The sequence below is a fragment of the Conger conger genome, chromosome 1 (assembly GCF_963514075.1).
Source record: "Conger conger chromosome 1, fConCon1.1, whole genome shotgun sequence".
NCBI lineage: Eukaryota > Metazoa > Chordata > Actinopteri > Anguilliformes > Congridae > Conger > Conger conger.
This window is the reverse complement of record NC_083760.1, coordinates 77,679,437-77,697,848: the sequence shown is the minus strand read 5'-3', so window position 1 is coordinate 77,697,848 and position 18,412 is coordinate 77,679,437. Positions and strand designations below refer to the sequence as shown.

At 44.0% G+C, this 18,412-nt stretch overlaps 1 protein-coding gene across 1 annotated transcript; it reads left to right on the top strand.

The window, feature by feature from the left end:
• The first annotated feature begins 4,552 nt into the window (after positions 1–4,552).
• Positions 4,553–17,255, top strand: leng8 (leukocyte receptor cluster (LRC) member 8). Its single transcript, XM_061235847.1, is given in 17 exon segments — positions 4,553–4,648; positions 4,785–4,875; positions 5,533–5,665; positions 5,897–6,067; positions 6,288–6,362; positions 6,551–6,992; positions 7,726–7,852; positions 7,973–8,143; positions 8,254–8,541; positions 8,632–8,802; positions 9,074–9,108; positions 9,111–9,367; positions 9,457–9,558; positions 9,708–9,776; positions 9,878–10,007; positions 10,156–10,363; positions 10,500–17,255. Coding segments are annotated over 16 exon segments (2,583 nt in total). The 5' UTR covers positions 4,553–4,648; positions 4,785–4,834; the 3' UTR covers positions 10,663–17,255.
• Positions 17,256–18,412: the final 1,157 nt, after the last annotated feature.

Sequence of the window (18,412 nt, the reverse complement as noted above, 5' to 3'; positions counted from 1 at the left end):
GGCAGTTACCGGACAAAGCCTCTCAACCTACTTCCCGCTTTTGCAGTCATTTGGATTGACATAATGTGTTCTGCAATATTCATCAGTTGTTTGCCCCCTCTGTTAGCCAAGTTTACTATGTGTGAACAAAGCCATACATCTGGGAGATAGAGCCACAGAGGGATTGGACAGGAAATAAGAGAAGGGGGAGTAGGCAAGATTACTGTTCAGTGTGTATGACTGCTTCAGTGGCACATTGCTAACAGTGTAACATAAAATATAACAGTGAGAAGGAAAAGGAAAGGTATTTCAATTACTTTCTCTGTATTTGAGCCAAAGCCATATCTGTTTCTCATGCATTTCAACTCAATTCAGATAACTATTTTAACAATGTTGAAAACTGCCCAATTGTACCAAGATCAATATAATGCATGTATAGACTGGATATAGAGTCTGACTCAAGTCTGTAAGTATAACATCACTTTCATTTGTACCCACAGAAATAAATGCATCTCTTTTTATGATCATAATAAGAATCCTGGAGCTAATCTGATTCCTGGTACATGACTAAATATAGTTCTTTTCAGAGGAGGTGGAGGTGGACAAAGAAATTCTATAGCAAACAAGTGTATTCTGGTCAGGAAATTGTCTATACTTATGATAGGAGATGGTGAGTTACACCATCTTATAAATCCATGGTAAAATAGGAGGCCGTCATTTGAAGACCATAGTCTCCTGACGACATGTCCGCTCTTGATTCCTTTCCTCAATATCCAAGGGTTACTGGGTCTTTCTATGGCAACTGAACACATTTTTGGACTGCATCTTCACAGATTAGAATGAGATTTGGCTTGCTGATTTAGCCATATAAGAAACCACTGGAAGCAAAATTACACTGTCAATTGATAATTTGGAAGATATAGGAGAACAGTTTGCACTAATTGACATGCGATATCTTCATTACTGTAATGGTTCTCATATTACTGACTAGGTCTTCACTATATTATGTTGACACCAAAATGAAAGGTTATGAGTGATTATATAAATTTGGTTTTGGTCATTGCATTACTGTTCCACATTAGTTTGTGCAAGCAACATTTGTATCGACATATCAGTAACGTTTATGCCGGGTGTTTGGTAAGAACATTACACAGAAATTACTTTGACAGATAGTGAGATTGCACAATAAGTATGCAAATATAGACATATACATGTTACAACAGTTGCTGAATGCTGCAATAATTACAGGGTTTCAGCATGCTAACACCCTGAACTTTCTGGGATGTTTCCCAGGAATTTTCCAACAATTCAAACAGAACAAGGGATTTGTACTTGGACTACGCATACAAACATTTACAAACAAGTCACATTGTGTTTTATAGAAACATGCTTTTCCCATATTATTTTTTACAATGTGATGTCTGTTTTAGATTTTTTGGGACTGTTCATCTCAAGGACAGAAGAAGACTAGAGACTGATTTCTTTTTCTTTGCTTATGTTTTTCTTTGCCAATACAGGAGAGCGAAGACAAGTGTGTATGTTCTTTGAGGCATGTGCTGGGAGCCTGCCAAGTGATATGAAACTCTGATTACTTCCCCCAAAATACCACACTGGTGTGTCCCTAAACCACATTTTTGGAGCACATGGCACCCTTATTACATTCCATTTTATTAATTTAGCTGAGGCTTTTATTCTAAGTGACTTTCAAGGTCATTCTGGTAGCCAACTATACCTAAGTTACCAATGAAGAATCGTCTGCAATAGCCCAGATGAGGAATTAAGATGGTTTGAACAGTGTAGTTGTGACAGTGCAGCCTCTTTGATGAGGAAGGAGTAGACTCTCCTGATGTCGTGAAGGGAGACTCTACAGGATATGTTTGCCATAATGTGTCTCAAGAAGCTGAGTTGGTCATCTTGGATCACACCAAGGTTCTTATCTAAGCAGGAGATGCCACAGGGCCACTGACAGCAACTGAAGTATCAAATTGCAGAGAACCCCGCCAGGAGTAACAGGACAGGAGTTCTGTCTTTCCTAGGTTGTGTTCTAGGTGAGGGCCATCTGGGCTGCAATGTCAGCCAGGCATGCAGAGATACATGCCCATACCTGGTTGTCAGAGGGAAGAAGTGAGAAAAAGAGTTGAAGGTTATGCATTCACTACACCAGTGAATAAATTATGGGATAATGAGATATTAGCTCTACAAATACTTCACATGGTGCTCTTAACAGAGTGTTTGTTCCTTATCAGAACACTAATTTGTCAATTTGGTGGAATCGGCGGGTATATCTAAAATGGGTGCACAACAAGGGCCAATCTGTTCCAGGATTTTGTGCCAACTTCTGGCCTTAATTATTGAATTCACTCAATCATATCTTATCTGACGTAGGACCGGAGTTGTGCACCCCTGATCTATAGGATGGCATTTTTGGAATTATTTATGCCATGCCATCAAAAATACATCTGGTGACAAACTGAAACTAACAAGTGACCTTTTCCTATACCAAATACCTGGCATAAACTAACGAGTGACCTTTTTCTTACCAAACAACCGGCATAAACATTACTGCATAAATATTCTATACAAATGTTGCATGCACAAACTAAAAATGTGTCCTCTCTTGGTGCAGGTGATAATGTCTTTGCAGCACTAGCTGTTCACTGCAAAGGTCAATTCTCACAGAAAATTGTCTCAGAAACAACTACCTGTTCACACAGGCTGCATTTGTCTATCATTGAATTTGCTATACTTACTATAATATCCACAGAAGATGAGAAGGGAATTTTCTCCACTGCACAAGACTCACCTCCCTTAAAGGTAATATATTCCATCCATCCATTATCTTAACCCGCTTATCCTGAACAGGATTGCAGGGGGGAGCCTATCCCAGCATACATTGGGCGAGAATACACCCTGGACAGGTTGCCAGTCCATTGCAGGGCACACCCACCATTCACTCACACACTCATACCTACAGGCAATAGACTCTCCAATCAGCCTAACCTGCATGTCTTTGGACTGTGGGAGGAAACCAGAGTACCCGGAGGAAACCCACGCGACATGGGGAGAACATGCAAACTCCACACAGAGAGGCCCTGGCCGACCGGGATTCGAACCCAGGATCTCCTTGCTGTGAGGCGGCAGCGCAACCCACTGCACCATCCATGCCGTCCCCAGGTAACATGTTGTGATGGTCAAATTACATTACATTACATTACATTACATTACATTATTGGCATTTGGCAGACGCTCTTATCCAGTGGGACGTACAATTGATTAGACTAAGCAGGAGACAATCCTCCCCTGGAGCAATGCAGGGTTAAGGGCCTTGCTCAAGGGACCAACGGCTATGCGGATCTTATTGTGGCTACACCGGGATTAGAACCATCAACCTTGCGTGTCCCAGTCATTTACCTTAACCACTATGCTATAGGCTGCCCCTGTAATTGTAATGTCACTCATATAGGCCTAGCATGCAAGGCAAAATGTATATTGTGTTTATTCTAAAACCTGACAATGAGGTGTTCCTGATGAAAAGGTTTCACCAGCTCTGCTTTGTGATGGGTTGGAAGATCCCAAACTTAAGCCAACCGAAATTGCTAGTACACTTAACAGATAGAAGAACATCTTCAGCAGCAGACTCCTGTCTCTGACATGCTCAACAGACAGGTTAAGAAGGTCCTTTGTTCCATGGGCCATTCAGTTATACAATAATACAATATCACACAAAACGGGAGGAGAGAATTGGACTTTTCAGCATGAGTCTCTTTCTGCTCCTTCCACCACATCACCTTGTCTACCATACTCTATCCAATATCTTTCTGACTGTCCTAACAGGCTATATTAGCCCTCTACACAATCTGGACGTAATCCTCACGTTTACCCCTGTTGAGTTTACTGTTTACTGTGTACTTTTGCACTACCACCATTGCACACAATCTACCATAGCACCTTATCATGGTCAATATATCAGGGCCAGTCCCTACTAGACCATTGTAATCACTTCACATGCTCTTTATTTCTTACTTTTCTGTGAGTGATTTTGATCTCTATGTGCGTGAGATATGTGTGTATATGTGTGTATGTATAAGCTACTGGATGCCTAAAATTTCCCTCGGGATGAATAAAGTATCTATCTATCTATCTATCTATCTATCTATCTAGTTCCTGCCTCTTGGTGGTAAGTATTTGATAAAATGGGATGAAGGAGAAATCTATCTGAATAGATGGAAGTTTAATTTTTGAAATATTTACAAAAGCAAGCTGACAAACTCTTCAATCAGGTTATGTGAAATAAAGGGGCTATAATACTGAATGACTTACTAAATTGCATGCTTTAAATTTATCCTTAACCAATTACTGGATTGGCTGTAACAAAAAGCAGCATTCTAAATCCAATTTTAAAAAGCCCTCTGTTGGAACAAAGCCGTTGTTGTGTACTTCGCGGCAGGCTGAGTTTAGTGTCCCCGTCAACATGAATATGTTACAAAACGGTTACCAAAGTTTCAGATGTCACGTTCGCCTTTGATGTTCTCAGTGTAAAAAGAGGAAACGCGTAGGCTAGGGGCGGTGTTTCATCAGAAGCCATTTTGTTTCCAGCACTAGTGCCCTTACTTATGTGGAAATGGCCGTGTTATTCGTTTGGTGACGGCTGGCGAGTTCGTCAATTGTGGTACCATTTAGCTAACGTTTTTGAGCTATATTGTGTTTGTGTCAACATATAATTTTATGTGAATATTTCTGGAAAAGACAGTTTGAAGGGACTGATACAATATTAGTTTTGTTCTATCCATTTTTTCTCGTGGTAGGCGATTGGATCTAAGGAGCAGTTAGCTAGCGTGCTAACGTTAACGTCAAAATGGCGGCTAACTCGACACAGTCGGCTCAATCAGCCAGTTGGTAAGATTATGGCAGACTTCCCATTTACGCTGTTCTGTTTTATTGGTTATATGTCGCATGTTACTTCGTGACTTGTAAATTGCCAGGTTTGTTGGCTGGATAAATAGTTGTTTCCTCTAGCTAGCTAGCTAATAAGTGAATTTCGTTAGAATAACATTTACGTTAGCTATTTGGCCAGCGCTTCCTTGCTTAGCTAGCTAGCTAGACTAGCTACGTTAGCATGTAAGATGACCCCCACCCCCCAAACACAGAACATTGCAGCTTGTTCAGCAATGAAGTTAAAATTAACTCGGCTACCTAGTTATCTAGTATATATCTAGTACATGTACGCCGTGTTGCATATCCCGGAACGAGTTAGTCGGTTAAGTTTTATTATTTGACAAGATCGCGTAAGAAAGTGCTATTTTACCTGGTAGGTGGCTAGCTAGTAGTATAGCTACATTTTGCGAGCCTTGTAGCCTAACTAACGTTAGCTATATACATAAGGTAAAGTTGTTAGCTAGCTCCCCTCGCGATCGGAACGATGGAATTTCATTTCAATTTTGTTAATCCTAATTAACGTTAGTTAAATGCTGTTTTGGGGGTTTGAAGGACATTAGTTACAGGCGGGGTGCGATAAGGTTGCACTATATATTGACCATGTCCTCTTCAATTTAGGTCATATGGCGCTGGTTCTGAAGCCCCGGTCCACGAAAACCCTGAGTGGGAGAAGGCACGACAGGCACTAGCTTCCATAAATAAGAGCCTGAGCGCTACGAAAACATCCCAGGCCAATCACAGTACGGCGCAGGTGAGCAGCACATTTGACCAGTCTTTTCAGATTGTATATATTTTAAGACTGGTTGTCATTAGCATGATATTCCTTGCTGTTTTGTGTATGTGGTGATGTTTATCTGGATCTTGTTTTATATACTGAACTGCTATATACAATGGGTCCTGGTTCGCATTATATTTACATATATGCTGTAGTGCATCATCTACCACCTGTATATTTGTTCTTGATTACATTTTTTTTGCTCAGGCTGGCCAGTATCAGACTCCAGTGACCGATTCCACTGCTCTACAGCAACAGCAACAGCAACAGCAGCAGCAGCAGCAGCACCAACAGCAGTACTTTCAGTGGTACCAACAGAATCAGCAGCAGTATGCTGGATACCCATATCCGTACAACTATTACTATGGCATGAATCCTGTAAGTGTTTATATGCACCATTGCTCTTGGTCTGATGAGCATAAAAAATACAATATAAGTATAACCTGACAGTTTTCTTACTCTACAGCGACACCTTGGCTTTAAATCAGTCCCTGTGAATGTATTTTGTAATGGTTACATGCTCAGCTGCGGTTCACTGACTACTTATGTATAATGTGGTGTGTATTGTATCTAGCCAATATTTGTGTCTAATTTGCAGTATGGAGGGGGTTATCCTCAAGGCCAGTACGGTGTTCCTGGAGCATATCCAACTCCCACAACCCCTACTGGACAGGTATTGCTTTGAAATGGTCTCGTACTGTTACTGAATGACTTTCAGTAAAATAAAATGCTTAACTTTTGCAATTCAGTGGAGGTTAAATATTGTTCCTGATAAATGTATTCTCTCTTCCTGATGTTCTCTCTCTCTCTCTCTCTCTCTCTCTCTCACACTCACACACTCACACTCACACATACCTGCAGCCTCCTCCTGTTCCTATGCTTGATGACCAGTCTTCCAGTTACCCCCCTCAACCCCAACCACCACCCCCCTCTGTCCCTCAGCCCCCCCCACAGAGCCCTACCTCCTCTGAACAACCCCCTCCCCCACCCCCCCCTCCCATACCCCCCCCTCCCAACTCCCAGTATCCCCCACCCCCCACCCAGTCCCCATATAACCCTAACAATTCCCTGTCTTACCCTCCCAATGACTCTAACCAAATGAGAGCCTATGGTCACAATCACAATCAAATCAGACCAAATTATAACCAGGCATACCAGACCCAGAGTTCTTACCAGAATTCCCAGAGTAACCCCCAGCAGCAGTCCCAGCAGCAGAGCCCGTATGGCGGAGGGGCAGGAAGAGGAGACGGAGGCAACAAAAAGGGCAACAAAGGAGGGCAGCAGCTGTGGCACCGCATGAAACGTTAGTTGTGAATAGTTTATTTTTAATCTTTGTTTATTTTAATGCTCATGTGTATTCAAGACTGCAAATGTTTGTGTGCAAACTATAGTTGCAGCAAATGGTTACCTTTGAACGATTTTAAATTCCATTTAGTTAGCCACCAACGCCTTTTTAATGCAAATGGATGCGACTTTGGTCTAACAATTAGTTGCTTATTCGTTGCTTACCTGTGATTGAATTTTTATGGGTAAGAACAGATATTGCATTGACTAAAAGCAGGGGTCACCAACCCTGTTCCTGGAGATCTGCTGTCCTGAAGGTTTTCACTTCAACCCTAATTTGGTATACCTGATTCTACTAATTAGCAGCTCAATGGCATCTGAAGCTGTTGAATGAGATTTGATTTGTTATGGTTGGACTGAACATATAGGACGTAAGATCTCCAGCGACGGGGTTGGTGACCACTGCATTATAGTGTAGTAAAACAGCCAAATATTTGTCTTTTTTTTTCTTTTCTTTTTTCTCTGCGATTTCCCCATCAGCAGCCATTTTTGTGCACTGCACACTACCTTTTCCAACTGTTGGCTAACGTTCATGGCGAATAGAAAAAAAGTTTGAGTATGTTAGCTAATGTTCACCTTCTTGAACACAAGTCTGGTTTGTAGTTGTCCAGATGTAGATGTCATTTTTGTGCTCTGCTAAACCACTTTTATTTGGAGTTCAACCCCTCCGCGCTCTTGTCTGTGTCTCACAGAAGCTCCGGGAGCAGGAGCAGTGAAGTTCAACATTCCCAAGCGGCCCTATGTAATGGCCAGTACAAGCTTTCCACCCACGGAGCAGGGCAGCGGATTGGGTGGTGCATCTGGGACAGCTCAAAGCCGGTGAGCGGTGGAAGCTTGATTGGCAGTTGATACCAGTTAATTCTGTTCAGAGGGGTGGGAAAGGTACACAAAAGCCGGCTGTCTGGAGGGTGCTTATACTGCTGTCCCCCTGTTCTGCAGGCCTCAGGACTGGCCGCAGGCCATGAAGGAGTATGTGCAGCGCTGTTTCACAGCCTGCGAGTCAGAGGAGGACAAAGACAGGACCGAGAAGGTGTTGAAGGAGGTCCTTCAGGGCCGGCTGCAGGACGGCACTGCGTACACCATCGACTGGAGCCGGGAGCCCCTGCCCGAGTGAGTGGATCTGCCGCTCCTCCTCCCTAATATGCCCCTGGCTTCAGGGCTGTACGCCAACGGCACCGAGCTGATCCGCCGTCCGTCCCTAATGTCCTCTCCTCTCACAGGCTGAAGGCGAAGCAGTCCCGATGGGAGGCCGTCCCGACCCAGCGAGCTCAGGACAGCTCCATCAGCCGAGGAGGAGGAGGAGGAGGAGGAGGAGGAGGGGCGGGCGGGGCAGGCGCAGCCGGCCGAGGCCGAGGGGGCGGCGCACGGCTGGGTCACTACCGTAACGTTTTCTCCTCCCAGAGAAGCCCCTCCTCCAGCTCGTCGCGCTCCTCCTCCCGCTCTCCCTCGCCGTCCCTGCACAGCAGGCACCGGGACAGGGACCGAGGGGGTCCCAGGCACAGGCACAGGTGCGTCAGCGGAATTCCTGTGGGTTTAAGCGCAGCGTCCGCGTGAGTCCGCTCTGTTTGTCCCACCGTAACCACCTCTTTGTTTTTCAGCGATTCTGACTCTCAGTCGGACAACAGCATGTGCAGTGACCTCCGGCCCACGCTGTCGCGACGCAATCAGAAGGGAGGGAGAGGACGAGGGGGCGAGAGGGAGAGGGGCAGAGCGCTTGGCGGTGGAGAGCGGGGACGAGGAAGGGGAGGAAGAGGCAACCGAGGAAGAAGGTCAGTTGGGCGATGTAGAATTCGGTTTTCTTTTTTTTTCTTTTTTTTTTGCACCGAGAATGAAGATGTCACAGCAATACACATAATGCCATGTTACATAACATGAGTTTTCATTCCGTGTGCATTTTAGCTTTCGTTTAAAGGAGGTGAATATATCCAATGGCCCCAACCTGACCGTTTAGAACCGCCACCGGATTATTTGCGTCAAGGCTGGTTGCATCGCACTGGTGGAAACGAATACAAAATAAAAAAAGTTCCTTTCTCTCTCCAGAAACCTTGACGACGGTGGGAGCGGACCTGGGAAGAAGAGAAAGGCGGGAACGCCGGCCTGGATTTCGCGGACCCCAACCGCGAGGCCAAGAAGCAGAGCCGCGCGGCCCGCTTCCACACCAAGCTGCGCACCGAGCCCCTCGTGCTCAACATCAACTCCCTGGAGCCCCCCAACGGAGCGCAGGACGGGCTCAGCTGGGAGGACTGCCCCATCGTGGGCACCTGCCAGGACATCACTAAGAACTACCTGCGCCTCACCTGCGCCCCGGACCCCAGCACCGTGCGACCTGTCCCTGTGAGTGCCCCTGCCACCGCGCCAGGTCCCGTTTGTGCCGCGCTGGCCTTTTTTTCTGTCTGGTGTGATGACCTGCTTTTCGTCGACAGGTGCTGAGGAAGTCCCTGGTGGCTGTGAAGGCCCACTGGCAGACTAACCAGGACTACCTCTATGCCTGTGAGCAGATGAAGTCCATACGACAAGACCTCACCGTGAGTGAAGGGCGTCTCATATGCTGACCTTGATTCCGTTCCTTTATTTCCTGTCCGAAGAGCTTCCTTCACTGATGAATTGCATTATGGAGCATTTTTGGCCTGCAGGACTGAGTCCCCCCCCCCCCCCCCCCCCCCTCTCTCCCCAGGTTCAGGGTGTGCGTACGGACTTCACAGTGGAGGTGTATGAGACCCACGCCCGCATTGCTCTGGAAAAGGTAAGAATCTGGTTAACTGCCTGTGGTATCTTTCCCCAAATGGGCGCTGCATGTCCACTCCATTGGTGCAGTGCCAAGATGGTAATATTTTGCCTCAACAGGGCGACCACGAGGAGTTTAACCAGTGTCAGACCCAACTGAAGGCCCTGTACAAAGACTGTCCCTCGGACAACGTGGGCGAGTTTACCGCCTACAGACTCCTCTACTACATCTTCACCAAGAACTCTGGAGGTAAGCCAGCGATTGTTCTGCACTCCCACTTTGTTTATGGTGACCAGCCTGAACCCAGCTGCTGCACCCTGTCCCAGCCGAACCTCCTGCCGGGCATCGGTCTGTCTGTGGTGTGAAATTGAAGGGTCCTCCTTGCCTTGTCTCTCAGACCTGACCACGGAGCTGGTGTACTTGACGCCGGCTCTTCGCGAGGACGCCTGTGTGTCCCACGCGCTCGCTCTGCGCGCCGCCTGGGCCCTGGGGAACTTCCACCGCTTCTTCCTGCTGTACCGCCGCGCCCCACGCATGGCCGCCTACCTCATCGACAAGTTTGTGGAGAGGGAGCGGAAGATTGCCCTCCGGGCCATACTCAAAACGTGAGCTGCTGCAGAACGGGGAGAGGGTGATGCTGGGATTGTGGGGGGGGGGGGGGGCTTACAGGCTTTCAGTGGTGCTTGCTTTGTTTGTATGGGGATGTATGTTTACAGTCGTTTTCTTTATCTCTCTGTCCAGGTTCCGCCCAGCAGTACCATTGGATTATATCCAGTCCAGTTTGGGTTTCCCTTGTTTAGACACTTGCCTGGCCTTCCTGACAGGGCTGGGGGTCTCCTTCATGCCTGGAGACCCCGGCAAGATAGACTGCAAGACCAGTTCTGCCTGCCTGGCAGCCTCTTGAGGGGGGGGGAGGGCCAATGGGGGGTGATATGCTACAGGGAGAAGTACTGCTACACGTAGAGAGGGAGAGTGAGACGGAGAGGACTGTGGGACACTGTACAATCACCAATGGCTTTACTGACCAAAGGGAGGGGGAGAAGTTACAGCCAGTCACTGTTACAGTGAAACGCAGAAACCTCAGCAGCGACTGTAGAGTGACTGATGCATACACTGACAGACTGTCGGAGAGAGGGAGTGACAGAGAGAGACAGGGTCTCTGAGGGACTGGCATGATGTAGGGATGGCCCACTCACCCAGACACGCTTAGAGAAACCGCAGAGGGAGAGTGAGCGTGCACGGGTTTCTGTTGGGAAGAGGGAGAGAGTGAGGGAGACTGCTGACAGTGGAGTAACTGCTCCAGTGAAGTCAGACATCAGCACTTGCAGCTCTGTCACATCTACAATCACATCACTATAAATATATTTAAGTTGATACTGATTTTATACTGATAACTTTCAAAATTATTTTTCTTTATTTTCTTTTCTTTTGTGTGGGCATTACATTTTCACAGAATTCCAGCGTAATGGGAACATGGACACATTTTATGGAGATTTTAATACGAGCACAAACATTTAGGTATTGAGAAGGGACGTAGTCGTACCTATTCCCATTCAAGTGCACATTGTCATTTTAAGCTAACAGTGTTCTATGTTCTTATTTTTTCTCCCTCAAGCCTACAGCTAATCTCAAGTGAAGATTTCTGAAAATCAAGATAAGGCAAAAATCTGTCTTCTGAAAAGCCAGTCTTAATGTCCCAAGTCCAAGCCACCTCCAAGAAGGCAATCCTTGACCTGCCAAAGTTCCGGATCAAGAGTTCACCACCAAAGACTGTTTGCCTTGGCTGAACCCACAAAACCTGCTGGGTGGAAGACGTCTCTGGTTTGTATGTCCTTCTCCACCCAAGTTCCAGATGTCCAGTGTACGTCGTCAGGTGGGGCGAGTGTCTTCTTTTCCAGCTCTGCCCTGACCCGGCCCTCCTCCAGGATAACCCCAGGGCATTGACTGAGAAAGTGAAGAAAGGCCGCAGGTTCTGAGCGGGAGTCTCGCCTGCGGCAGCTCCGTTAGCAGAGCACCGTTAGCAGAGCCCCGCGTCTCTGCCGGCCCCTCCACGGGCAGCTCCCGCGCTCGCGAGCAAAGTCCGGTCGGTGACGTCGAAGATTCCTTCCTGTTCTTAGGAGAGCCGGGGCCCACGTTCGAAAAGGGCCGGCTCGGCCTTGACTTTTGAGATCCAGGCAGATGCTGCAACCCCCCTCTCCCCTTCCGCCCCCCCCCCACCCCCCTCCCCCCTCCCAGTCTGCTCCCGTCTGCCCCTCCCCCGCCCTCTCCCAACCCTCCAAGATCTGCCTTCGGACGGCCCGTCCTAGCCGTCGGAGGAAGGCGGCCTGCTGCTGTGGCGGGAGCTTCCCCGTTGCCTGTTGAGCTGTGTTGCCATTAATCCCGAAAGGCTTCCTTGCAGCTCCTCGGAGGAAGGCGGATTCCGGGCCGCGTCGCTTTCCCAAAAGCGGCAGCTGCTGAAGCTCCCCAGCCAGAGAAGGGAGCATGGGGTTTGTATGTGCTTCCGTGCTTCGTCTACATCCACAGATAGGCTCACTGCGTATGTATGGCTGGTAAGGAAAGACTTTCATTTGCTGGAAGGAGATGGATGTCAACTCAAGAAAGCATCAGCTATATGGTGTACATAGGATACCTAGGAGAGGTTTGAAGTTGGGGGTTTTAATTGGCAAATCTTTTTACCCAAAATGTGCCTCAATATAAGACCCAACTTGCTGTCATGCTGCCATTTTGTATACAATTTCAATTGAGGCTCCAATGTTAACCTTTGCAATACTTCTAAACTGTCACATAATTAGCCTCAAAAAGCAATATCTTCTGCAAATGCATACTTTTTTGAATATCTGGTCAGTGTCATTGCATGATCATAGGATTTGATGAAATACTAGTGTCACAGATTATTTTGACCCACATGGTGAACATTGATTAAGGGGTGAATTTTTATGCAGTCATTTAATAAAAATGGTGCGAAGTAAGCTTTCCGCTCATGTTTCTCCATTTTGTGGATTGAGCTGAAAGGGCAGTATCTTCATTATGTCACGGATTCTTTGTGGTGGCTTAATGTAGATTGTCTCCTGCTGGGGATGTTGTAATGAGATGAGGGGGTCAGTATTATTTTGCTGAAAAATCTTCTGAAAGTGTTCAGTGGTAGACATCCAACCAAGGCGTTTTGTTTGAAACCTTTTTATTTATTTTTCTTTTATTTTTTTCAATATTCGTATATAAATTACAATATTGATCGTTTAGTTGATTTCAAAATCTAACCATTAAGTTGAATATATTTTTCCCCATAAAAATGTAGCCTGTTTTTCTGCAGGTAGACATTGTACTGATGGTTTGCTTGTCGTCTGGATGAAATGGTACCGTGTTCCGGAGAGACCTGTGAAACCAAATGCCTACTTTACAGTCAGTCTAGTTGTGTGCGTGACTCACTATGTTTATGGTGCAACACAGTTTATTCTTCACTTTACCAAGAACGTGTTCTTAGGGTTAAGTGAATATTTAGCTGTCAACAGGAGATTGGTCAGAGGCAAATTCTTATGACTTAGCTACCTTGTAGCTTGTAGTTTTTCAATTTTCCATTTGTGTAAGGCCTTCCCTGTTCTCGGTTTATTTAAATCTACATATGTATGTACATGTTTAATGGAATATTTTTACTCCTTGCTTTGTGGTAGATTCTTGCAGCTAATCCGTTTGAGACAGTCAGTGTCGCTTCATCCATTATTCAGGCAGAGCTGTGAGTCGGTGAATGGAACACCTCAGCACTATGTTCTGTTGACATTCCTATAGGACACATTTATGTACTTTGAAGTGTGAATAATGTACAGATGGGTGTCTTGTAAATAATATATTTTTTAATTTGACTTTTGTGGTATTTTCATTTTTCTTTAATTGTGCAGGGGGTAGTATGACAATTTTTCTATGAAGGTCACTGGCAATGAATTGAAACTTGCTCGTGCCAGGATATGTGCTCCTTTGGTGTTCTTGTGAAGTTACTACTTTGAATGTGGTTTTTCGTTTCGTAACATTTGTGAAGTGATGCAGGCAATGGGGGTGAATTGCCTTTTTAATTCTCCAGTGATGCGCATGTATTGGCCAGACCATTCTCATCCACTACAATATTCCAAGGGCTGTTGTAGTGGTCATTAAAATAGGCAGTGTGTGGTTGAAATCCATTGTCTGTGACCTTTTATAGATTGTAAAATGTGAAGCGCATAAAATGGTGAACTCCAGGTGGAATGATACTCTTATTGTTGGTCTTCAATGTGTGCTTTTCCTGTTCCTCACATTACACCAAATCTGTTCAGAATGGGGTTACTGCAAATAGTTTGACTTGATTCACTCAGAATTGATTACTAGTTAAAATGAATTTTTGGAGATCCTTAAATAGGCCAAATGTTTTTCTTGCCATTTCCTTCAGTGTGGTGAAATGTATTTAGACCCTTGTACATATTCCTTCAATGTCCTGTTTTTTCCCTCCACTGCAATTATTATCATTTTTATTTATTTTTTACCTGGTACATTTTTTTGTAGTTCTCTCTTCCCTTGTTTTCGACATACGTCTATTTGCTTTCATTTTATACTTAAGTGACCTTTTACCACTGTAAACTGTCTATCCACATCAATTATTACTAATGTGCCCAGATATTCTTTAGAAAATTTGGTGTTGCGAATTCAGTCACACTGCAGTTTTAGTGGCAAGATTGAGGTTTGGTGCTAATTCTGTTCTCACACCAGCCAAGAAGCATTGTTACTGCTGATCTGCTTCCAAGAAAATGGATACTACCCAACTGTGGATGACCACATGTTGTCTGTCTCTGGTTTGCCTGTCTTGTAGGTATAGGTTCCTGGATGCAATTGATTTGTTTGTCTGTCGTGTCTCTATGTGTGGTGGTCTGCCTCTGACGGTGCTTCAGGTCCAATTGGTCATTTTAAGGGGGAAATATAAAATTTCAGCAGCAACATGATGTTTGTTGTCTGGTGTGTTCCAGTCTTTGATCCAGAGTTGTGTGAACCTCTGACTTTGTCTAGTTACCGGAGAAACGGGATGGGTGTATCACCTAAAGCTCTGAAAATAAGTTTCTGGAGTTTCTGCATCGGCCATTTCTCTGACCATACGTCTTAATTCTATTCTCTCTGTTTATAACTGATGATGGATTCTGTATCTTTCAATGCTGTTAACTGAAACTCTCCATGCTGTTCATCGTTCAGTGTACTTTCCCAGTCTCATTACCAGATTTTATTTCTTTGTCCCTACAGTTATGAATTACGTGAGAAAATGGAGGGGGTGTGTGGGTGAGAGAAACACGCTCAATGGCAAGAAGCTAGCTGAAGAGGGGAAAGCAAATGATATATTGAAGATTCAGCCCTCTCAAGATTGCCCATTTCTTTGTATATTGGCTTTGTCTTTCAGTGCAGCCTGGCTGAAGACCTATGTTTTTGCACACTTTGTATAAAAAAGAAAAAAAGAAAAAAAAAAAGAAATCAGTGTCTACATGTGTATTTTTACCAGCTGGCATCTTCTGTCAGCTATATGGCTCACTAGAGTATTACTAAAGTTTTGATTGAAATGAAATCAAGCGATTAAATTGATACGGTGTCCCCAAGATCGAGACATTGGACATTGAAAATCTGACCTTTTAGATTCATTGTTTTCAGTCTGCTACATACATAGTAGCGTTGTAAATGGATAACAAAAGTTCAATTTTATTACTTGTACAGTTTATATATTTGCTAAATACATACTGCAAGTCCATATAGATTTACCGTTTGCCATGTACACATGCATTGCATTTTTAGTGTTTGTGCGCCAATGCATTGTGATTTTAGAGCTAGCTAAGCCCTTTCTGATTGTGCGTTGTAGTAGCTTTGTTTTTCAGTAAGATGGTGTTAATTTTGCAATGGCGGGTATTTACTTGCTACTTCAAAACATTTTTCAACTTATTTAAACATGCCTGCATATATCGTGGTTGATAGAGGGTGTCTGTAATGGTTGACTGATTTGTTTTGAAACGATTATAACATGGGTCTTCGGTGTGAGTATACAGGCAGTATCTTGCCTTTTTCTCTCTTGCTTCTAATAAGCTCCCATCCCCCACAACATTTAGTCATATAGTTTATTATTAGTTTATATAGTTTACATCAGTATTTCTAAAGCCTAGTGATATTGGTTGTGCAGAATAGGATGCAATGCAATTGCACCTGGTCTTGCAGTGTGTATTTCAGTAATTTGACCTTTTTCTTTTTATTTATTTTTTCTTTTATTTTTTATATTCCTTTGGCTGAAACACTAATCCAAGGGTATTGATTTATGTTGCATATTCTGGACATGTCAGGTTTTGCATAGCTTGATGAATTACCATTTTCTGTTCTGTCATCAAAGTGCTGTTATATTGCTCATTAGTTTTGACCTTTTTACGTATACAGGTTTGTTTCCTCCCCCCCCCATTTGTCTATAAACTCGCCCCTACATTGACTTGGTTAAAGTTCTTGTCAGAAATACAAGTGAGTAATACTCTTTAAAATGTATGTCTTGAAAAAACTTCTAGTTTTTCTGGAAGCACAGCTCTAACAGTGCAATGTTAGCCTTTTCCCACTAATGTAAGTTAATCCAGTGTTAGGATATGCCATCCCTTATTTCCCCTCTATTAGAATGTATTGATTTACAAAATCAATTTCAGATTGTTACTGCATCACACTTGGAATTTCACCCTCTTTCTGAATGATGAATTGGCCTAGCTATGCTTCTCGCTATGCCAGCAGATTGAGCGCATAATTCTATCCAGTAGGTTTATTAACAGTAAAGTGCTAATCTTGTGTTTTGGACAACTAACAAGACTGTAGTCCTTTTAAATAGTGCATTTTATTGCCTGTGTGCATCACCCTGCTTTAAGGAAGGTTGGTTTTTATGTTTTTTGTTTTCTTTTACGTTTACGTGTGTACTGTGTCCCACACACCACCCCACCCCTTTTGACCAGTTAATCACATTGCTCAGGTGTCAGGTGATGTCCATTCTTCTCTCTTGCTTGATCCCCCTCTAGTATGTTTGCTTTTTCTTTAATTCTGTTCAGCTTGTGTAGAGATAATGTCTGACTTAATATTTGAGTTTGGTTAAGAAGATTCCCCTCTATGTACTCATTTTCTTTTTGTCCCTCAAAAGCACTTTAGTCCATCTTCCTTTCCATGCAGTCTGTTTCTGCTTCTCCTGTCCTGTGGTGTTTCTGCTGTCTTGGCTTTCTTACTTTAAGCCCCCCTCCCACGCACACACACACACACACACACCCCCCCCCGAGTGTTGGTATGCTAGTGACTAAATCCATCCGCTTCCCCTGGTGTTGATTAAATGCTGCTTTCATCAGTCTGTTTCTTTTGCAGTTCACCAACTCATTCAAGGATATAGCTGTCACCCCTCAAAAAAGTACTGCCATGTGTAAATATGTATGTAAATATGTAATTTTTTTTTTCCCTCAAAGAATCAAAATAAAAGTAAACCGTTTGCAATCATGCTCGTGATTCCTTGGCTGAAGATGGGTGTTTAAAAGTCAATACAAACTTTTTTCTTGTATTCAGACACATCCACGTTTTTAAAAGATTGGTTTCGGCACACAACCAAACCAGGCATTTTTTCTTTTACTGCCCATGCAAGAGAAAGCATGGTAACCTGTGAATGCTTTTATATTGTGAGGTATCGTGTTACAGTTGAATTACTACACACACTGTGTTTAGGCCAACAAAAAAAACCCATTTATTTGTATACATAAATATGATCAGGAAAATGTTGACACAAATATTGACAGTGCAGTGTCGGCACTAGTGGAGACTATTGGAGCTGACTGCTACAGAATTACAGTACATTTATTTGGTGCACATTACAAGTTATGCAAATTGTTGCTGGTGTAGATGGGCCAGGAAAAATTTAAGAATGACTGGAAATACAGATTAGTGTGAAGGGGACACTAAGGGAAAAAGTTAGAAGCACATGAAATTATGAAGGCTAGTGTGTCAGTTGAAAAGGCACAAGATGCTGTAGCCTCAACTTCAGAGGGTCATTGGCCAATACTGACCAGAAGGGAGCAGGTAGTGAATGGATACAATGGCGTGAGTGTTTCTTTTGCCTGGCATGGAACTATATATTATTGGCAGTTTGAACTTTGAGAGAAAGGAGGAACTTGGGAACAGAAATAAGGGGACAGTAAAATAAGTAATTATAGAGCAGTCACATAGCAATTAGACAAATATTACAGTGTGCAAAAGCCAATCAGATGGAAGGAAAATGTAAAGTACAGCAAGGGAAATAATTTAATAAAAAAGTGATAGAATACTGTGAGGTACTGTGAAGGAAAATGGTGAAACATGGAAATGGCTGAAATATGAAGCTTAGAAAAATAAAAGATTCAGAAAAGGAAAACAAACTAAACAAGCTAATAAAAATACATACATAAAAAAATGTCCCACTTGAGTACTGCAGTACCAATACTTAAATGGAGTAAAGACGGAAGGAGAGGTGAGACGTGTGAACAAACTAAAAGGGGAAAGGTGGACATAAGAATTACAGGGGGGGGGGGGGGACAACAGATAGTATTTAAGCATTTTCAAAATTGGTGCAGAACATGCAGTCAGTGATGTGAGAGAGCAGGAGGCAAATGGGTCAGCAGAGAAGA